This window comes from Sardina pilchardus, chromosome 1, assembly GCF_963854185.1.
Source record: "Sardina pilchardus chromosome 1, fSarPil1.1, whole genome shotgun sequence".
NCBI classification, from domain to species: domain Eukaryota; kingdom Metazoa; phylum Chordata; class Actinopteri; order Clupeiformes; family Clupeidae; genus Sardina; species Sardina pilchardus.
The window spans coordinates 27249674-27272589 of record NC_084994.1 but is presented as its reverse complement, the minus strand read 5'-3'; the positions used below and the strand labels follow the sequence as shown (position 1 = coordinate 27272589).

General features: G+C 43.6%; 2 protein-coding genes across 2 annotated transcripts in view; both read left to right on the top strand.

Moving 5' to 3' along the window:
• Positions 1-19: 19 nt before the first annotated feature.
• On the top strand, positions 20-9445 carry snrpb2 (small nuclear ribonucleoprotein polypeptide B2). Its single transcript, XM_062528577.1, has 7 exons — positions 20-130; positions 327-418; positions 936-1108; positions 1601-1735; positions 6930-6965; positions 7322-7410; positions 8972-9445. The coding sequence occupies exons 2-7, from the start codon at positions 355-357 to the stop codon at positions 9129-9131; spliced, it is 657 nt and encodes a 218-aa protein (XP_062384561.1). The 5' UTR covers positions 20-130; positions 327-354; the 3' UTR covers positions 9132-9445.
• Positions 9446-20994: 11549 nt separating this feature from the next.
• prokr1a (prokineticin receptor 1a) overlaps positions 20995-22916 on the top strand; it is a 23245-nt gene continuing 21323 nt past the window's right edge. Inside the window, exons 1-2 of the mRNA XM_062533381.1 lie at positions 20995-21134; positions 22496-22916. The exon at positions 22496-22916 is cut by the window's right edge and continues 140 nt beyond it. Coding sequence (XP_062389365.1) covers positions 22578-22916 — 339 coding nt within the window. The 5' untranslated portion in view covers positions 20995-21134; positions 22496-22577. The remainder of the gene's footprint in view (positions 21135-22495) is intronic.

The window sequence follows — 22916 nt, the reverse complement described above, 5'->3', positions numbered from 1 at the left end:
TCAAAACTCCGTACTCCACCACGCATGGTGGCGCTATAGCGCTTTCCTAAAGCTCTCACAAAGAAGGATGCGCATGTAGGAACCGCGAGTCTGTATTTTCCGGTGGAGTTTTCAAAGCAAGACTAGTGTGGTGAGTGTCTTATAACTGTCTTAATATCTAAATTAAGTTTAAGCGTGTCCTTCAAACGCATATACTTCCACATGCCTTTGTTTCGCTAGCCATTTTTTGTTGGAATATTGCCATATGAATATGCCATTTGAAGAATTGTGTTTTGCAACGCTTATCAATGGCTTGCTAACATGTATCTCATTCTACCCTTTTGTAGTTAAATCATTCACAGTAATCCTCCAGTCATGGATATACGACCGAATCATACGATTTACATAAACAATGTAAATGACAAGATAAAGAAGGAAGGTAAGTCTGGTACCTTCCAGTCCTGTTACACATGAACTTGGCTAGTCAAGTTAGCTAACTGTAACGTTGGTGTAACGTTAATGTAACCATATAGTTGCCTAAATGTTGTCACTGCACGTTGACACATTGTAACTGCAGTGGCCTGGAAGTCCAAAGCACAACAACGAGTAAGACCGCTGTGATAATGGACAATTTAACTTTAACCTTCATGCGTTTTTTCCTCTCAAAGTTACCTGTTGGGCAGAGCGCTAATCAGGGATTTTAATTCAATTGAATTGGCCAAAAGCTCATAGGCTACTTGATCACCATGAGTTCATTGTTTACCTCACAGCAGAGGTAACCATGTTTTGCCAGTGTCTGGGTCAACAATTACTATTATTTACTGTGCATTTATTATAGACAGGCTAGATATCAGGTCCATTTATCTGGCTCCCTCAGCCTACCTTACTGCACTCTAGTGTCTTGTCTTACACTTCATAAATCTTACTCGTTTATCCCTCTCCTTCTTACCCTCCAGAGCTGAAGAGGGCGCTCTACCTGCTCTTCTCCCAGTTTGGCCAGATACTGGACATTGTGGCGATGAAGACGATGAAGATGAGGGGCCAGTCGTTTGTGGTGTTCAAAGAGCTCGCCTCCGCCACCAATGCTCTCCGGCAACTCCAAGGCTTCCCCTTCTACAACAAACCCATGGTGAGTGCCTGAACGTGTAATCGTAGTCGGATGGTTCATAGCTGTGCGTCATGTACATTGTGTAAACCTCCCCTCCGACACCTTAACAGTTGTGCTAGTGAGAGAGCTAGCAGACTGGGCTTTTAGCTTGATTCCTAGTGCACTCGAGTCCCAATCCGAGGTGCTGCTGTTTTTGCGGGTTCGAGTCTGGGCGTGGGCAGGGCTGAGACGCTCAGTCAAACCCTACGCAGGTCGCACACACACAGCAGACTTATATGCAGGTGGATACCTCACCAAGGGAAGTGGATGGATACCCATATACTGTGTGGACCGATTTGTTAGTTTTCAGCATACACCCTTGTTTTTGAACACCTTGTTAGAATATTTAATTGTTTCAGGGTCCAAGGAAACTAATCGAGCATTGTTATGGTGTCAAGCACACTCAAATGATCTTGGATCAAAGTGACTACTACTTTGCATTGTAGCTGAATGCAAATTCTCCTCTTTCTGCAGCGTATTCAGTATGCTAAAACCGACTCGGAGGTCATCTCCAAGATGCGCGGCACGTACGGCGATAAGGACAAGAAGAAGGAGAAGAAGAAGAAGGCTCTGGAGCAGGCGCTCAATGCCAACAGGAAGCCTCTAGGGGTATGTTCTGCTTCTCACTATGCTGTTGTCATCGAGTAAACTCCTACAGCAACAGAACAGCATGCACAGGTCTCGAGAAGTATGGACTTACGAATGACTGCCCTGGAAAAGTGTTGGTAGTTGGGTGGAAATACTAGAAAACCTCTGGATATTTTACTCCTAGTAATACATAATGCATGTAAAAAGTAATGAAAATACAGTAAAATATGCAAGTTCAAAATTCCAAAAAAAAGTACACACCGAAGGTAGCCTGGGTGTTCCCATGCTGCCTTGCGTGCGATTTGATTCACGCTGCTAAGGCAGCCTGGAAAGTACCGCTCTAATATTTGCCTGATGTAGGGGACCAATCACAGAACAGGGGGGAAGCAAGACGATGATGAGCTATGCACAGACGCATTTTATAGACATCCGTGGCACCCAATGAACGGATGTGGGCATTTTTTTCAAATATGAGAAAATAAACGTTTGGGAATGGTCTCATTGAGAAGTGGTAGGCGCTAGCCAGACTACACTGAAGGTAGAAGGTTGCTTAGATTGTAGAAGGGCAAGTTAAGCACTGCCACTGACGGAAGCTTACCAGGGTTATCAGTATATATAAAAGTACTTTACTTTTGATTCAAATGTTCTAGTGGAAAAGGCACCCGTTTCATAGAATGACCCATATATTTGAGAACACCACGTGCTGCCAGGATCAGCTGCAGCTGCTGAAAAGAGCTAGAGGCCGGTCTGAAGAAGCACATCAGACTGAAGACGACACGTCTAGGCAAGGCTATGGTCGGGAAGACCCGGAAGAGATAAGGCATGGGCAATCGTCTAGACTGTCACCTGTGTGAGTAGAGACGAGATGAGACAAGACCAGAGGAGTCTGACTGTGTTCACTTCCCCGCTGTCTTATCAAGTCTGGAACATAGATAAGTGCCCAGGAAGCGTCTAGGCCCTTGAAGGCCAGAGAGAGATAGAGAGAGAGAGAGAGATCTCAAAGAGCCACTTCTGTCTCCATTGGTTTTGTCACCATCTTTGTCTGCATCAGTCTCGTCACCACCTCTGACTGTGATCTGAATTGGTATGAGGGCCAAGGTCTGGCCAATGTTCAAGTAATGTTAGTCTTCTTTAGTTAGTCTGTTAGTCAGCGCATGTTTCATTTGGCACCAGTGGCTGTAGTTGGTTGACTGTTCTAAATTGACCATGACCATCCCTGCATTGTATGTTAAACGCCCATTTTAAGAGGTGCTGTCTTGTTTTATCATAATAAGACTTGCAACATTTTTTTTTTTCCCTCAGAGACATTCTGTAGTGCAGCAAAAACCATGACAGGCACTGACTGTCATACACATCATTCTAGCAGAGTTGCTCCTTCATGACTGAGAATACTTGAGGCTCAAAGGGAGAAGCTCTGATATGATGGTTTTACTTACAGTGACAGGCTTAGCTGCCTTTTGAGTCCGTTAGCTAGGAGCAAGACAGACTGACTGACTGACTTACTGTCATACTATCAGAGTTGCTTCTTCACAACCGAGAATACCTAAAGGGCAATTCCATATCAGTTGGAACAGGTCCGACACCATGGTCCTCAGTTTTTCCTGATTTTTGGTCCAAATGTTCCTCCATGTCTCATTAGAAGAAAACCAAAATTTTAGCTGGGTATCTTGTTTAGTTTCTGAGATATGGCTCTTCAAATGTGGTTAGACGCGTCCTAAAAAAAGGCTGAAAATTCCTGTATTTAATGAGCACCACTTTTTTTTAAACCCCTCTCCTCTCTTAAGGCTACCATATTATTTTCTAAAAATTTGAACACTGGGGCAGTACCCTGTGTTGTTGTCCAAAATCATAAAGGAATTACAGTCCTTCCCACCATTGGAGACTTATTCATCGAAACAAACCCATATTTGTTTTGAAAGCAATGAAAAAAAAAAACTGTTTTTGTTCTGTTATGGTCATGAATGGCTAGCACTCACAGTTTTAAAACTCTACATATATATAGTCCATGAGTAAGAGAACATGTTGACAAAAAATTGAGAATGTTAGTTTTCGTATTTCGAGGCTATGAGCCTTCAAAGTTGGCCAAAATGGCGTTTTTTCCTAAAAATGCCACTTTTATTGCCTTTTTCCAAGGACAAGATGAAATGCAAATCCAACATTTCTTTTTTTCTGCAATAGTGTGGCACTTTGTAGATCATGTGAATGTGGTAGATCCAACCTGTCCATTTTAATATCCCCACAGCAAATGTCTGAAGTTAGAAAAAATGAAAAATAGTCTTGGCTGAAGGAGGTGTTGGTTTGATTTGTATGAACCTCTTAGAAGGACAATATGGGGTGTAAACCCATTTTTTTCTGTTTGAGGGATCAGAATGCCATCCTGTAAATAGGATAAAAATGTTGTATCCCACTTTTACTCTTTAGTGATCCCTTAAAATATGTCCAAAAATTGTAAAAAATGAAAAAGGCAACTAAATTGAGGGGCTTAAATGGCCAAGTGGATCAAGTCACACAAGGCTACAAATGTAATATAAGACAGATGAGATACTGAGGGAGAACACTGTGAAATGTTTAACCCTGTTACGATGGCCTTTGAACCCACTGTGTCCCTAATATCCTGTGATAACCGGAAGTTGGTTTAAAACAGGAAATAAACTTTAAAAATGCTATATCTAGAGAACGGAAGGTCATAGAAATAAACATTCACTTCTTGCTTGATCCTCATGGTCGAATTATGTCTGATGGAGCAAATCAGATTGAGTCTACGACCTTCCGTTCAAGAGTTGTTCCCAAAAAACTATTTCCCATTGAAACGAATGGGAAAAAACAAAAAACAGAAGTGTTGAGGCCAAAATCATGGTTTGAGATATTGTGTAGGAGTATGTTTCAGACCATTTGGAGTTGATTGGTACCCACTTTGTGTGACATAAAAAAATCCCCCCTTAGGGTTTAACTTGACTTGCAACTTAATGGATGGATATGGATGACCAAAAAGTGTAGGATTTTCACTGGTCCTAGGGTTATGTTTATCTAAGTGGATCTCGGGTTAATTGTCCAGGGATACCATTAGAACAAATCACAATGCATGCTGCATACAACGGTAACTCCAACAGCAACCAGGAGACAATATGCTTCATGCAGAAGAAATTTGTTTAATAAGAATGAACCTCAGTTAAGGACACAGTGGGTTCAAAGGCCATCATAGCAGGGGTTATACATTTCACAGTGTTCTCCCTCAGTATCTCTTCTGTCTTATATTTCATTTTTAGCCTTGTGTGACTTGATCCACTTGGCCATTTAATAAGCCCCTCAATTTAGTCGCTTTTTTTCATTTATGACAACTTTTGGACATATTCTAAGGGATCAATAAAGAGTAAAAATGGGATATAAGATTTTTATCCTGTTTACAGGATGGCATGCTGATCCCTCAAAAAGACAAAATGGGTTTACACCCCTAATTGTCCTTCTAAGAGGTTCATACAAATCAAACCAACACCTCCTTCAGCCAAGACATTTTTTCATTTTTTCTAACTTCAGACATGTGCTGTGGGGATATTAAAATGGACAGGTTGGATCTACCACATTCACGTGATCTACAAAGTGCCACACTATTGCAGAAAAAAAAGAAATGTTGGATTTGCATTTCATCTTGTCCTTGGAAAAAGGCAATAAAAGTGGCATTTTTAGGAATAAACGCCATTTTGGCCAACTTTGAAGGCTCATAGCCTCGAAATACGAAAACTAACATTCTCAATTTTTTGTCAACATGTTCTCTTACTCATGGACTATATATATGTAGAGTTTTAAAACTGTGAGTGCTAGCCATTCATGACCATAAGAGAACAAAAACAGGTTTTTTTTTTCATTGCTTTCAAAACAAATATGGGTTTGTTTCGATGAATAAGTCTCCAATGGTGGGAAGGACTGTAATTCCTTTGTGATTTTGGACAACAACACAGGGTACTGCCCCAGTGTTCAAATTTTTAGAAAATAATATGGTAGCCTTAAGAGAGGAGAGGGGTTTAAAAAAAAGTGGTGCTCATTAAATACAGGAATTTTCAGCCTTTTTTTAGGATGCGTCTATCCACATTTGAAGAGCCATATCTCAGAAACCAAACAAGATAACAAGCTAAAATTTTGGTTTTCTTCTAATGAGACATGGAGGAACATGTGCACCAAAAATCAGGAAAAACTAAGGACCATGGTGTCGGACCTGTTCCAACTGATATGGAATTGCCCTAAAGCCAGGTGGCTTCTACTCAGTGGAGTAAAGGGAAGAAGCTCTGATGGTTTTACTTACAGTGACAAGCTTAGCAGCCATATGAACCAGTTAGCTAAGAGTCAAGCATATGACCTCCATTTTGTTTACTTCTGCGCTTGTCAGATGTAGGTCCGTGTTTGGGTAAAAAGTCTATTGACTCTGATGTCTTCATCCCCAGAGCTCAGAGGTGCCCTTCTTTTATAACATAACAGTTGACAGAGTGACAAAATAAATGAATTTTCTCAAAGTCGTTCTTTAGTCCTGCAAAATCAGTAACATGCAAGCCAAGACTCACTCATACATTGTACAACAGCTAGTTGGTTACTCACAATTGGGAAGAGTGATGGGGCATTTTTACCCAATGTGCCTCAGAGGGAGGCTCCATCAGATTTGTTCAGTCCTGACGAGGTGAACAGCCACCTTGTTTTGTTTTCGCTGTGCTTTGATGATCAGTCATATATTAGGCCTAGTTACTGAGTTTACTGAGGGGAAAAATTGAGGAATAGAAGTCATAATAAGAATGATAGCAACAACAATCATAGGGTTGTTTTTGTTTGTTTGTTTGTTTACTTGTGTTTGTTTGTTCGCTTTCACTGTACTTTGATCAGCATGTCAGTCAGGCACCTTGACCCAGATCCAGTTGTCTTATCTGTAATTTCCCAACTATTAGCCGCAGGCTTATACATTGATTTTGTAAAATGTCCTCAGCCATTGGGTTAATATGATGATTAGTTAATATGATGTTAATATTGATTTTGTAAAATGTCTTCAGCCATTACGTTAATATGATGATTAGTTAATATGATGTTAATATGGTTTTGTTTTTTATAACTTGCTTAAAACACCGTCCTGCGGCTTACACACTATGCGGCTAATGCACAGGATATTACTGTAATCAAAGCTAACCACGGTGTCTGTCAGAACTCCTCCTAATCTTCCCTCTCTTCCTGTCCGCAGGGTTCCTCATCCCAGCCTCCGCCCCCGGCAACACAGGTACGCTCTGCTCTTTTTCCTGCTGTGGGAGACTTTTGGGAATGCTGCAGCTGCTGCTGCGGACGATCCGAGTGTATCTCGTATTGACCGACAGCGCCTCGCTTTTCTACATAGTCAGACATTTTCCCGTGTCGAAAAACTGCTGCTCTGCACAACGCAAGATGAAGATTAAGCGCGGTCTCGGATTACATTGCGTTTATAATTGGCCGTAAAGCACCGCATTGACTTTCATTGTAATGGCCTCGGCCATAACTATAAATATTTCTTAAGAGCGCTGTGCGCTTGAAAGGGAGCGGCGTTATTTGGTCTTCTCTGTGTGTTCCTCCATGAATTAAGGGACGTTAACTGTCTTTCAGGTTCCCGATAACCCACCGAATTACATCCTGTTCCTAACGAACCTGCCGGAGGAGACCAATGAGATGATGTTATCCATGCTGTTCAACCAGTAAGTGCTCTTCCTGCAGTTCCCCTCCCAGATACAGTGTGATGTCAGCTGCCGCATTGAATCTTTGCCTACCTGTAGCCCAGGGTTTGTGCATTTGATTTTATCTGTTTGTTCACTAATGTTTGTAAGGTTAGGTCTTTGATTTTACACACCTGTCGCAATGGGTGTGAATGAAATACATGAATTAAGTGTCAATACTTTTTGCATTTGTAATGTATAGGGTGTGATAATTACTAAGTTGTAGCCTGTTAGATATATCTGTATCTGTTAGATATATCTGAAGTACATTTGCCTTACGGAAAATGTACAGAGATATTGTCACAACAATTATTTGACACGATTGAAGGAGTTATGAACTTAAAGTGTAAGTTTGGCGGAAATTGAAAATAAAGCTATTTTCTGAATGAAAATACATCAACTAAGCCGTGGAGGAAGTAATTTTCGCTCATCACGCAGTACAGAGCTATCACGGGCAAGAGCGACAGCCCAAAATCGCAAACAGTGGGTTAGCATGGGGAATAGAGCCACACGCTTTCAAAATCGCATTTTTAAACCACTAACATTGCTCAAAACAGCGCCAAACCTCATCAGTAGCTTGCTCTAGGTGTCTACACATAAAACGAAGCACCAATCAGTCTGTAAACTTTGGAATAGCTATACACGTAGAATCAATTCGAGACCGCAACCCCGTCTGAAGCACAGAAATGTCTCGCGAGATCTCACACGGAAGCACGGGAGCTATTCCTACAGGTAGTCAAAATCGCATTTTTAAACCACTAACATTGCTCAAAACAGCGCCAAACCTCGTCAGAAGCTTGCTCTAGGTGTCTACACATAAAACGAAGCACCAACAACTTGGCTCATGAACCCGACGTTTATAAAAGAAGACTGTTATGAACACTTCCCCCTTCCAGCTCCTCACGAAGGAAAGTCCACGACCTCTCGTGTGAGATCTCGCGAGACATTTCTGTGCTTCAGACGGGGTTGCAGTCTTGAATTGATTCTACGTGTATACTGACTATTCCAAAGTTTACAGACTGATTGGTGCTTCGTTTTATGTGTAGACACCTAGAGCAAGCTACTGATGAGGTTTGGCGCTGTTTTGAGCAATGTTAGTGGTTTACAAATGCGATTTTGAAAGCGTGTGGCTCTATTCCCCATGCTAACCCACTGTTTGCGATTTTGGGCTGTCGCTCTTGCCCGTGATAGCTCTGTACTGCGTGATGAGCGAAAATTACTTCCTCCACGGCTTAGTTGATGTATTTTCATTCAGAAAATAGCTTTATTTTCAATTTCCGCCAAACTTACACTTTAATAGGTCTGTTACATTTATTTGAATACGGTCACAATATTGACATAAAATAATGACTGAACATTGAATTGGCATTACTGAGGACATTATCAACTCAATATGTCTAAGTGTATTTGAAGTTATTACTGGTGTGATAGGACTATAATAGTGGTCTGGTAGGTAAGCTGTTCTTATTGTTTTATTGGTGCTTGATATTGGGGTTCCTTCTTGTTTCTAACCTAAGCGTTCTGCTACTCCTACTCCAATCAGGTTTCCCGGTTTCAAAGAGGTCCGCCTCGTCCCGGGGAAGCACGACATCGCCTTCGTGGAGTTCGAGAACGAGGGACAGGCGGGTGTCGCCAAGGACGCACTTCAGGGATTCCGCATCACCGCCACGTGTGCCATGAAGATCACTTACGCCAAGAAATGACCTTTGACCCCCTCACCCCCCGTGACGCGAAGGCAGGAATACGGACACACTTTACGAGAAACATGACGGCTGACAATGATTGTTGGCTTGGCTTTATTTTTGTCGTCTGTGCTCTTTTTTAAAGTCTTTTTGTTTTGTTTTGTTTTTGTTTTGGTTTGGTTTTGTTTGTTTTTTGTTATTAGTGAAATGACGGCTGTAGAGTATTCTCAGTTTGTTTCCTCCAGGTGTTGAGGCTTTATGGGAAAATAATGACCGAAGTGGCAGCCATCTTTTTATTTTGTACAATACAATAAAGGACTTTTCTAGGATGGTGACACGGCAGTTGCTGATTTCCTGAATGGTAACCATTGACCAGAGCCAGAGATTAGCAAACACCTTTGGGTGCCTCTCATTCATCTTTTATACATCCTCCCTTCCTTCCTCGGTCCTCGTCCTCACTGATCTACATAAAGAATGAAGGGGTGGAAACAATGGGATAGTCTATCTATCCAGTGTTAGTTATAGATCAGTGGGAACGAGCCTCGAGGACTGAGCATCGAGGAGAGAGGTTGAGAGGCACCCCATTAAACAACATGGCTCCCCCCCCCCCCCCACCCCCTATTTTCCACCTGCAAGCTTGTCCCTTTTTCATAATGGACTTAGACATTTCATCTTGGTTCTATCTTCCGTTTAGATGCATCTTTAATGGGGGAAATCAGCACCACTTTGAGTCAGTGAGGGGGTTCTCTGTTCCTAATTCAGAGGGGGATCTCGGTCGGTGATCTTTTCGTAATGTTTTGTGAAGGCCTGTCTCTGAGTGGAGCCTCCTCATCGCCTCTGTGTGTAATTTCCTGTCCGGTCCACTTCATCGTAAACGCCGTCCAAACGCCGGCCTCCGCATTAGCATGGACAGTAAAGGTCCCCAGCAGTGAGGGTGGGTGGCTGCCTGGCAACCATATTTGGCAACCTTGGGTGAAAGTGGGGGTGGGAACGGGAGAGAGAGAGAGAGGGGGGGGGGGTTGTATGAGTGCCCACCATCTGAAGTCCTGAGTGTGCAGCGCCGATGATTGATGGTTTTAATGAAAACAAAGAGTCCGCAGTGACCGCTCGGAGCCAAGAGCAGGCCGCAGCAGCACTTGCGGTGCAGTGTCCAGCACCATCGCCGCCGCTGCCACTGCTGCTGTGGAGAGCCCCCGTTGCATTCTGGGTAACTGCCCCGGCGGCGTGGACACTGCTCGGCGCTCATGTCGTGCATCGTTACAGCAGATGTGACACGGCGTGGGAGGGGAGGAGGAGGAGGACTGATCCAGGGAGAGGTGCAGCCAAGACTTGACCTCGCAGGCTGCTGTGGTACAGTCAGTCTCTCCCTCCTGCCCTCCCTCCTACCTTCCTTCACAGCACTGCAGAGTACACAGGCTGCTTCTGTGTTTGGTCTCTCCTGAGGTAAAATGTTGAAGTCCGCTTTAATACCAAACCAAGTTTAATGGAAATCAGAGAAAATTATGTCACCCAAGAAACACACATTTGAGTCTTAGAATGAAACAGCTTGCTACTCTGTTCGGTCACTCCTGAAGTAAAACGTTGAAGTCCGCTTTAAGTCTGCTTTAATGCCAAACCAAAACGCACATTTGTGTCTTAGAATGAAACAGCTTGCTTCTCTGTTGGGTCTCTTCTGATGTAAAACATTGAAGTCTGCTTTAATGCCAAACCAAAACGCACATTTGTGTCTTAGAATGAAACCACTTGCTTCTCTATTGGGTCTCCTGAGGTAAAATGTTAAAGTCTGCTTTCATACCAAACCAAGTTTAATGGAAATCCGACAAAATATGTCACCCAACAAAACGCACATTTGAGTCTTCGAATGAAACGGTTTGCTTCTCTGTTGGGTCTCTCCTGAAGTAAAACATTGAAGTCCGCTTTAAGTCTGCTTTAATGCCAAACCAAAACGCACATTTGTGTCTTAGAATGAAACCGCTTGCTTCTCTCTTGGGTCTCTCCCGAAGTAAAATGCTGAAGTCTGCTTTAATACCAAACCAAGTTTAATGGAAGTCAGAGAAAATATGTCTCCCAACAAAACGCACATTTGTGTTGAAACTTGTTAGAATTAGAATTTTAGTAGAATAAGACAGCTTGCTCTCTGTTGGGTCGTCTCCTAAAGTAAAACGTAAAAAAGTCCCGCTTGCCAAACCAATTTTAATAGAAATCAGAGAAAATATATCACTAACCAAAAAAAAAACAAAAAAACGTCTGAATTGTAGAATAAAACAGTTTGGTTCTCTGTTGAGCCTCTTCTATAAGAAACGTCCTCTTACCAAACTAATCTAAAGCACATTAGAATCCACAGCGCAGCTTGGTTCTCCGTCTGGCCTTTCCAGAAGGAGCCGTAGAAATCCTCCCCGCCTTGCCGACCCTCACCACAACGCCTGCCTCGTTTCTGTAATTCAGCCTTCGATGATGAAGCTTATCTCTCCTGCCCAGTACACCTGCCCATTAGCGGAATGTGTCGCGGCCGAAGGAGTGCATCCAGTGGTCAAGGCCTTTTAATGGTGCCAGTTATCCATAAGCCATTACGACGAACTAAAGGCTTAATTAAAGCTGACAAAATGATGGAAGATAATTTGGGCCCCCCTCTGCGTCCATGGCCGTGTTTGTTGGGCTTGGAATGGGTTTACGTCAACCTTCCAAGCCAAGCGAATAATTCGCGACGTGATCGCCTACATCCGCTCAGCGAACCTGATTTTCTTCTTCTTTTCGTCTTTGGAGCGCGTTCAAAGGCGGGTCAAAGGTGAAGGCTGGGAAAAGAGCGGGAATAACTCGCTTTGCTCCGATGAAAATCAATTCTGTCGGTAATGACGTGGCTTGGCTCAGTCAGCCCCACAGCCCTGCTGCATTATGGCTGAGTGGCCTATTGTTCCAGAGGGATCGATCCTCACAGCACTTTGCTTGGTATTGGAGGTTAATCTGAATTCAGTTTGATATGACTGAATCTGTTTTAGAAACGTGCTGGTGCCAGATGAGATTATCCATCCATCTGTCCGTCCATGTGTCCATTTCTCTCTCTCTTGGTATCTATCTATCTGTGTGTCTGTTTCTCTTTCTGTATCTATCTATTCATGTGTCTGTTTCTCTCTCTATCTCTCTGTATCTATCCGTGTCTGTTTCTCTTTCTCTCTCTGTACTATCTATCTATCTATCTATCTATCTATCTATCCGTGTCTGTTTCTCTCTCTCTGTATCTATCTTATATCTATCTATATAATCCATCTATCAGAAATTATCTATCTATCTGCCTGTATCTGTCTGTTTGTCTCTATCTATCTATCTATCTATCTATCTAACTATCTATCTATCTATCTTATCTACCTATGTGAAGTCTATGTATCTATCCCTCTCTCTCTCTCTTTGTTCTCTATTGTTACATTGTTTAAAGCCACCTCTGACCTGCTGAAAGGTCCTTGAGTGTGTCTGCTGCTCTAAGAGGCTCCAGCACCAGCGAGGCTAGACTCACACAGCAGGCTGGACATACAGCGACTTGGAAGGAGAGGTGCAAACAAACGCGCACCAAAGTCGAGGTGCAGGCAACAGGCCTGACCGTTTTCTATTAAGACTAAGAGTTGAATCTGTTTTTGTATGCGATCTGAAGAGGGCCATAGGCCGAAACGTTACCGCTTTATTAAAAAAAAACGAACTTATAACTCGGAGTGTGCGGCATCTCTCTCTCTCTCTCTCTCTCTCTCTCTCTCTCTCTCTCTCTCTCTCTCTCTCTCTCTCTCTCTCTCTCTCCATGGACATACAGCGACAACATTCTTAGCACCGGGCACTAACGAGCTGACCAAAGTGATGGCATTCTACTGAGCAGGCCACTGACCCGGCAGGCGGGAGGGCTTCAGGGTCAGTCTCCTGTTTTATTCACATCCACATTCAGTGAGTCATCACCACTGTGGAATTAAGGGTGAGGGATATTAGCATCTGAATAATCACAACACTGTGCTCTGATTTGTGCTCGCATGACTCACGGAGAGATAGCCACTTGTTCGCTGTGGTGGTTGAGAGCGTACAGACAGTACTTGGCGGATCCCCAAACACACACACACACACTCACTCACACACAAATGTGGCAAGTTGTCACACCTAGTCTTTTCCACAATGTTCTTGTGAAAGGCGTTAAAGGCGTAAGGAGACGCAATGTGTGTGTGTGTGTGTGTGTGTGTGTGTGTGTGTGTGTGTGTGTGTGTGTGTGTGTGTGTGTGTGTGTGTGTGTGTGTGTGTGTGTGTGTGTGTGTGCCTGCATGCTCCCCCTCAGGCTACGGTTGTCCATTACACAGTTGTCAACCTGTGGCTGTGCACTTAGAAAAATGTGACTCACCGCAGCCAACAGCAGGGAAACGTCAACTACACTGGACTATCTGCCAAAAACATTCCCCCCCTGTTCATTTCCTAAAAAGCAATATATCATATTCATAGGTCCATGCAAAGAGATTTGTTTTATATTAAATATAAATTAGTTTATGCCCCAGTGATGAGAAATTCGCCTGGCCGATAGTCGTCTCGATATTTCTGTGTAATGGGACACTCAAAGCGCAGTCGTGTGTTAGGGCCCTCATTTCATTTTATGTGTGCGGTCAACAAGAGTCCTTCAACAAGCAAAGTTCAAAGAGTTGACCCGTATACACGCAGAGTCCGATTTTTTGGACGATATGTTCGCACGAAACTATGCAGGCTAAACACATATATTCTAATTAGTCTGTGCACACTGAGAACGAAGTTCGTAAAAAACCTTCGGAAGAGTTTGGTGAGTCATTCCGTGTCAAATCAGATAAGGTTGTTGCTGCACCGTCTCAGATTTTGTTCAGACTTTGTCTATATCATCAATGGCTCCTAAAACCAAGGCCTGTGAAATATTTCTGTGCAAATCATCGGTCTTCATTATCTTTTTCAGACCTTGAAATAGTTTCATTTTTACAGCTTGAAAAACGCATGCCATATTTGGGCATCAATATCTTGACAAATATGTTCCCTAGCCTCCCCAAATTTTCTAGGGTGGAAGATCAGCTCATGATAAGCATGTGTAAACAATGTAAAGTCTGTACTAAATGTCTCTTGACTTTTGAAAGGGCCCTGGACTTTGGAAAAATATGCAGTAAGTGTGATATTGAGGGTATGAAAAAACTGTTTCTTTTTTCACTTGGTATCAGTCACTATTTGTTATTGAAATACATACATTATTAATGTTTTCCCACAATTTGAAGTCTCCATGACAAATGACCATGACAATAATAAGGATAAATATGGCATGATTGTATTTTTATGTCATTTTCATGCAACTCAAATGCTATGTGGGGTAGGTAGTAGGACCATGAAAATGTATGAGGAAAGCACAAAGTATATGCACATTTAGTGTGTAAAGTATCAATATTGTACCGAGTCCCATTCACAGAATAAATGCATGAAGTTACAGGTGTTTTTGTTTTTTTTTAGATATTTTTTTTTTGGCCTTTTTTTATGCCTTTAATCAGATAGGACAGTGTAGGGTGACAGGAAACGAGTGGGAGAGAGAGTAGGGTGGGATCCTGAAAGGACCACGGGGCGGGAATCGAACCCGGGTCGCCGGCGTGCGGTGCAGGTGCCCCAGCCAGTCGCGCCACGACTGGGGCCAAAGTTACAGGTGTTTTGAGAAGACCACAATAAACATTTTCAATAAAAAAAAAAAACATTTTAGCGCCTCCTGATTATCCCCTGAAGAAGATCGGAAGCGACCGAAACGCGCCGGCTGGTCCAAAGTTTAATAAAGGACTTTTACTATATCGGAGTGCCTCGGATCCCTTCTCTCTTTTTTGATAAACATTAACAAAGGATTATATTTCTAGAGAAAATACTCATTGATGGAAGGTGTGTCCCAATAAAAGAGTTTTGAGACCCTCAATATCAATGTAGCGTTTGCGTAGCTGCATAGCTCTGAGTATTCCTGGCTGAACTTTTTTTTTTAATTTTTTGGTTGTATTACCTCTATACAACCAATGAGACTGTGGTGCAAACTTTTAATCATTGCATCTTACAGAGAACATGCTTGTCTTCCATTCTATAAAGTTTAGTCAGGCTAGCAATTATAGGCTACTTTTTAAGATATGAATACCTTAACATGGCCTCCAAGATAAGGTCATTTAGAGAGTGTGAAAAAATAATAAAATTGAACAAAAATATTTTACAGATTTTAGTTATGAAACATTGTGTAGACAAACTTTGAAGAAAACCTGAGTCGGTGCTGCAACCATTTTCCTGGATTTTGTCTGACCCGGAATGACTCTGATGTGAAATTTGGCAAGAGAAAAATCTGACTCGGTGTGTATGGGCCTTTATCCTGTGACGTGTGAGAATGGTGAGATGACTCATCAATGTTTTGCAGTTAAGGTCCTGTCCATGGTGTTAAATTAGCACCTTGATTCAATGATTTGACTAAGGTATTAAATCACTAAGACTAAAGACTACACTTTTTCCTATCTTTTCAAATTTGCACCCTTTTAGTGTGTTTAAAACTTTTGCCGCCACCTCGCCCAATCTTCCTGCATAATGGGACAGCTATGGGCAGCCGTTAATTCTTTACTTGATTTACCTTTATCCATAGTCCATCTCTGGTCTCTGATGAAGACATGGAAGTGAAGTGTGCAAATGTTAGTCTATTACCATAATGAAATACAACTAAAAGCCATCTGTGTGTGTTCTAGTGAGCTTTCTCTCTCTCCACGTGATTGGTCCTGTCCCGGCCGTGAAGCACCAGACATGTATTCCGAAGAGCAGTTTATCCATGTCATCTGCAGGTCGAGTGATATCCAGCACTCTCAAAAAGGATTGTGTTGGAAATATCACATTGATGTGTTCAGGTAAAGACAACACAGTTTGTGTTGTTTGGCAATATGTTTGCTTCTGTTTTTGTTACACAATATGCATTGAAAAAAAATTGGAGAAAGAAGCTCAACATTTTCCCATGCTGTTATTGTGTTATTGTTGAATAAGTTTCGGCAGTGGGCTTTCCTGAGCCTTCGGAATGAGGAAACACGCTCACTCAGAGAGGGAGAGAGAGAGAGAGCGAGAGAGAGAGATCTACTATTTTGCTATTATTATTACTATTATTGTTGTGGGTTTTTTTTGCAATTATTTCATTTTTATCCCCTTACTAATGTAAAGTTGATTATTAACGCAACAATGACTTGACACATTCATGCTGATAAAGCAATATTTGATTTGATTTGATTTGATTTGAGAGAGAGAGAGAGAGAGAGAGAGAGAGAGAGAGAGAGAGAGAGAGAGATAGAGATAGAGAGAGAGAGAGAGAGAGAGAGAATCCCGGAGGGAAGTATTTACACCTGGGGGTCCAGTAGCACTGTACGGCGGTGGGGAGGCGAGTTGCTGCTCCGCATTCACTTTTATGTTCTCTGATAGCGCTGCCAGCTATCTCCACACACACAGCTCCCCAATTTTCTCAGGGGTGAATGAACATAAATAGTGAGAGCGCTGTGTGTGTGTGCGTGTGTGTGTGTGTGTGTGTGTGTGTGCGCGTGCGTTTGTGTGTTTGTATGCGTGTGTGTGAGAGTGAGAGAGAGACTTTAAATGGTGCCAGACAGAGAGTATAGAAGGCAATTCAAGTGAAACTAAAGTAGATGAAAAATGTGTGCGGGCGTGTGTGTGTGATAGAGAGTGTGTGTGTGTGTGTGTGTGTGTGTGTGTCACAAGGTCTGTTATTGTTACCAGAGCCTTCAAAAAGCCTTTCCACGGCTATTCAAATGAAAACAAAAGCAGCCACCGCGGTCAACAAGAACAGACGAATCATCCGAGACTAGAAAACATTTTATTGCTCCTCCATCAATCAGTAGAGAGAGAGAGCTGACTCCTTCACGCCCACACACACTTCAGCTGCAGCCTCTCAGCACACACTACTGTACTGTGTGTGTGTGTGTGTGTGTGTGTGTGTGGGTGTGTGAGTGTGTGTGTGTGTGTGTGGGGGTGTATGTGGGTGTGTGTGTGTGTGTGTGTGTGTGTGTGTGTGTGTGGGTGGGTGGGTGTGTGTGGGTGTGTGAGTGTGTGTGTGTGTGTGTGTGTGTGTGTGTGTGTGTGTGTTTGTGTGTGTGTGGGTGGGTGTGTGTGTTGGGTGTGTGATTGTGTGTGTAGGCTGTGTGTGTAGGCCTATAGCCCGTGCACGGTCACACTTCCAAATCCATCACATCACAGACTTTGGCAGACCCAGAGACTGACCGCGGACCCTGGTCCGATCCAAGCCATGTCGTAGATCAGCAGCAACAGGATGTAGTAGCCAGACATTGTGCCACTGCCACCCACCACAAACCAATAAATGTGCACCTCATCACCCTGGCGATGACAGGAGACTGGACTGCCAGACTATCTCGCAGGTCCCTTTATTGCTGGGGAAAACAGTGAGAGGATTCAGGGGTCCAAGCAGCTGCAGCAAGACTTTATAGATGGGTGATATAACTGGGTATCTGGAGGGAGGGGACTTAAAATCATTTGATTGTCAACCGACAGACTCAAGCAAAGATTGTTTAAGGCGGAACAAGATACTTCGTCAGAAGCCACGTCCAGGAATTCGGAAAACGCGACTGCAATCCATTGCAGTCTACTGTATGGTCTCTGCTCGACATAAAGAGGGATTTTGACACCCCTTCCCCTTATGTATTTCGGTTTTCCAGAAGTGGCTTCTGATGAAGTATCTTTCTCTGCCTTAACAATCTTTGACTGAAGCCATAGGCTGAGGGTTAAAGGTCAAATGTGTTCGAAATCAACCCGGCGATTGAGGAGCCACGAGATTCGATGAAAATCACCAACGACCCACAGCAGCTTTGGAGTTCTGGCTGCCAAAACATGTTGAGATAGAAAAAGAAAGAAGAGACATCGCATCAACTTGACATTCCTGCGTTCCCATCATCCGGCATCTAACAGATTTGCACATGAAGCTTCCATGTTGCCACGATTATTCATTCAACAGACAATCTCCGTCCAAACCGACTTACAAAGTCATCTTCAGATCACCAGTGCCGAACACAGAGAATATGGAAGACCACATCATCTATAATGCATGGTAACAAGGACTAGGGAATGGGATTGGCCTCTGAACACACACAGACTTGCTAATGCGCACAGCATCCCTGATCTGAACAGGTGTTTTAGGACATCGTGAGGGCTCCCCATAGTATTTTGAGCCATCTGATGGGTATAAATTTCCCCCACTTTTTCATTTAAAATTCTAATGAGCTGGACTAATGTAGCCGAATGGGACCTTGCTGCAGTCATCTGTTTTGAATATAAATGATCGATGATAAATGATCAATGTTCATTTCTTTGTTTGGTGGAGTGATGGAATGGAGAGCCGATAGCTTTTAATTGACCCGCAGTATTTAGCGTACTCCCGAACGAGTGAGATTAATGAACGATGAGTGAATGCCGTTTGATGAATGGGGGGGGGGGGCAGATTAATTTCAGTCCTGCCGACATGATCCATACATTCAAACATGAGCACCACACGCAGGCCGCTGATGAATATTAAAGACTGCAGGGAGGACGGCGCAAAGCCACTCATTCACCGTATGTGACGCCATCTGGAAAAACCTGTCACATGGTGCAATTTTACCATCTTATGATTGTGATACCATCCTAGCAACATCCAAGGTTTTGAGAGAATGGTACCCAGGACTTTGCTCAGGGACAGTGTCAGCCCATATGGAAAAGATACAGAACTTATATGCCAGCAATGTGTTTTATATACAATGTTTTATATGTTTCAGGTTACACATATTTAGCAAGGATCTTATAGCCTAATGGTTTCACTGTCATATAAAAACCTGATAGATTTTTTATATGCCAGTGAAACCATTATAAGATCCTTGCTATGCCCCAGCCGTGGCCCGGGTTCGATTCCTGCCCTGGGGTCCTTTCCGGATCCCACCCCGACTCTCTCACCCATTCGCTTCCTGTCTCTCTCTACTGTCCTGTCAAAATGAAAGGCACAAAAGCCAAAAAAAATCTTAAAAATAAGATCCTTGCTAAATCTGTGTAACCTGAAACATATAAAACATTGTAACAAAGATCCTCCTCTTTAACCCTCTCTGATTGTAACCTGACTATATATATGATGTTGTATGAGGAAAACGAGAAAGGGGCCACTTTCAAGAGTAAATCATACAAGTTTTGTATATAAAACACATTGCTGGCATATACGTTTTTATCTATATCTTTTCCATATGGGAGGAATGTTGCTAGGATGATAACAGAATCTTAAGTTGCTCAAATTTCACCAGGGAGGGTTGAAACAGAGCAAAAAATCAAGGAGTTTTGAGTGCGCCGTGCGATGGGTTTTCGTAGATCACTACATCACATATGTGGAGTGTTTGTTCTTCCCTTCTATGAAACTACAGGGACTAAGAGCTATAGGGGAAGTAAACGTATACAGTAGCCTATGGTACGGACCAATGGGAGGTGAGGACATCAGAGACAGAGTGACTGATGACGGAGGATAGGCCACGCCCTCAGGGACGATGGAGCTCGAAAGGCCAGTGGAGGCAGTGGAGAGGGAGGGAGAGAGAGAGAGAGAGAGAGAGATGAAGGGATGGAGGGGAGGAGAAGGAGGAAGGTGATGGTGTTTTTTTTTTTTATTTTGTCGGATGTGGCTGAGGTCCACAATCTGTGAACAAAATAGAGTGAAGAGGGAGGAGGAGTCATTAACTTTTCAGAGAGAGGAGGCCGATTCATGATGTGTGGGCCTGGCTGTGTGTGTGTGTGTGTGTGTGTGTGTGTGTGTGTGTGTGTGTGCGCGTGTGTGCGCGTGTGTGCGCGTGTGTGTGTGTGTGAGAGAGAGAGGAGAAGTCAGCAGAAAAGGACAACAGGAGGAAGGAAATGATCCTTTGACTGCTGAGAGAGGGAGAGGGAGACTGGGTTGATGTGAGAGTTGTGAGTGGGTGTAAGAGGGACTGTGTGTGTGTGTGTGTGTGTGTGTGTGTGTGTGTGTGTGTGAGAGAGAGAGAGAGAGAGAGAGAGAAAGTGAGAGAGAGAGAGTTGTGTGATTATGCGTAGGTGTGAGAAGGGCTGTGTGGTGCACTCTCTCCCTCGTTTTCCTCTCTCTCTCTCTCTCTCTCTCTCTCTCTCTCTCTCTCTCTCTCTCTCTGTGAGTGTATGTGTGAGTGAGAGAAAGAGCAAGAGAGAGAGAGAGAGATCCATACCTCTTTGTTCTCTGAATTATATTAAATAATTTCAACCTGTTTGTTGTAATGCAAATGCAATAACCTGAACTGAACTGGCGTCAATGTAATAGAGGGGGGAGTAAACATGGTGTGGCAGAATGCTTTGCAAAGCAACAACAACACCTGGGGGGGGGGGGGGGGGGGGGGGAAGTAATAACGCATAAAGGGGGAACAGCACGCGGCACGCCTAACAGTGTGAGCAGGTGAAGTTGCCAGAGTACGACTGAAGAATGGCTTCTGGCTAGAGACGTTCTAGGGACGATTTAAAACAAACACATTAAAAAATAAATATTTTTTTAAAAAAAAGAGGTAAGCGCTGTCCTTGATTCAAAAACGTTCTATTAATTTCCTGGAGGATCCAGTAAGCTACGGCAGTACCCAATCCGTTTGTGCTTTGGTATTGACCGTTATTTCTGCTTTTACTCGTAAAAGCTACGAGATCTGCTGTCACTAACCGTTGGACACTTTTTGGATACTGCCATGGTCAACGCACGGACACACACAACACACAAACGCAAAGTGGTGCTAACGGTGCGGCGCAATATGGCACGCGCGCAACGGTCTGTGCGTGCGTGTTGGTGCGCGCGCTCACTGCCAGCAGAGGGAGGAGAAGAGAGCAGCACGTTTCAGTTCGCACAGCTCGCGGAGGAGACAGGGGTGGTACAGCTGCACATCACTGCGTGGTTTGCTATTCCCAGTGAAGAAAATAAACTTGTGAGTGCGGGCATGGCAAGCGTCAGACACCCTTGCAGGAAAATAAATGATCCATGATGCACTGAGGGTAAGTTTGATTTTTTATTTTCTGATAGTCGTTGTTGTATGCCTCAGGTTGTGGTATTCATGCTCAATGGATATTCAAAGTGGCCAGCAGTACATCTTTTGTTGCGTGAAATCACCTCACATTAAATTTAAACTTGAGTGCAAAATTTAATTTAAATTTATTTCATTTTTAAAAGAGCACACGAAGAGAAGTATCAGGTTTGAACGATGTCTCAAAAGAAGCCGTATATTACTGTAACACTTTTGCTGGCTTCTTTGATTGAAATATATGTCGAACATGATGGAGCAAACAAGATTAAATAAAACATGAAGTTTGAAAACTAACATAATTGATATGCTTTTCGAGGAATTTCCCTTTTATAAAGTGTGATCGTCACTTGACGGATGTATGGTCATATATTCAAGATGTATCAAGACAGGAAGATGTGGTATTTGCTAAAAACGGAACCGAGACTCGTGCACTTTGACTGCACTGGCATGGCAATAATCTTGCACAAAAAAGCAAGGCAACAAAACGAATTCGTTTTATTGTAGGCTACAGCTAGTAAGGGCTTGTAACTTTTTAACGAGTCAATCATTTATACACTTAGCCTATTTGTGTAGTAGACCCACTTAAGTAATTAATTCAGCATGCCAAATGCTCAATGTGATCCACGACTTTTGCCATATTGTTGATTTTATGAAAATGAATAAATGATAACACATGGATACCTAAGTTAGTAATTATAGAAGCTGATGTCGCAGCCTGTTTCCATGTATTGGATTAATTGGGCTGGTAGACTGTTGTTATTTTCTGGATCATTGCAACGCAGTCGTTTCAGCGGATGTTTCTGTAATCCAATTAAAGTGGCGAGGTTAGGATTCGGGTCAACATTTAAATAATCAAATTTAATGCGGAACATTTTTCGAGCTCCCATTTTAATCGAAAGGGCCACAGGAGGTGGTCGTTTTGCCGAAGAAACAAGGCTGTGTGTGTGTGTGCTAAATTCAGTCACAATTGAGGTTAAATGGGGTTTCACTCTGTTGTCGCTTATACGTGGTGGCGGAGGAGGAGGGTGCGTTTCATTTTGAAGTGCGCCAGAGTAGAGACGAGGCCGCCTGGTTTGTTCCGCTTACACGCTCTGCTCGCTGATGTTGCCGCCAGCCTCAGTAGCCGAGGGCAGAGGTCAACAGTAGAGTATATTCTCAGTGTCAGTTGAGCTGAGTTGAACAATAAACAACGGTAAATAAATAGAACCGCACGTGTAATGTTCGGTCTTTGCCTGAGGGGGAGCTTTTGAAAAAACTGTCGAGTTGGCGTCTCTCTCCTGTCACGCCTCTCGCCCAATCAGCAAAACCAAAACTGTCACTTTGTGTTTAAAGGTCCCCCTCGCCCTCGCCCTCGTCCCCCCCCCCGCCGGGCAGCCTCAAAGTGGGAAGACATTTAGCGAACTCGACGGCGGACATGGACGTCTCCAACAGCAGCGCTGCCACGGGGCCCTCGGCGACTGCGAAGGCCTCGTCCTCGTCCTCGGAGGGCCCGTACGACCCGTACCTGCTGGCGTACGACGCGCTGCTGGACTACGAGGTGCCGCCGGACCAGATCCCCGACACCACGCAGGGCCGCGCCTTCGCCGTGGCGACCGCGCTCATCGGCGCCGTGCTGGTGTGCATCATCCTGGTGTGCGGCGTGGGCAACTGCCTGTTCATCGCCGCGCTCGCCCGCTACAAGAAGCTGCGCAGCCTCACCAACCTGCTCATCGCCAACCTGGCCGTGTCGGACGTGCTGGTGGCGGTGGTGTGC

Excerpts from the sequence above, each read along its gene's own strand:
- snrpb2 (XM_062528577.1), top strand. The coding sequence starts at position 355 with ATGGATATACGACCGAATCATACGATTTACATAAACAATGTAAATGAC. Across the intron at positions 1,109-1,600 it reads CCTTCTACAACAAACCCATG|CGTATTCAGTATGCTAAAAC; the intron begins GTGAGTGCCTGA and ends CTCTTTCTGCAG. Across the intron at positions 1,736-6,929 it reads CCAACAGGAAGCCTCTAGGG|GGTTCCTCATCCCAGCCTCC; the intron begins GTATGTTCTGCT and ends TCCTGTCCGCAG.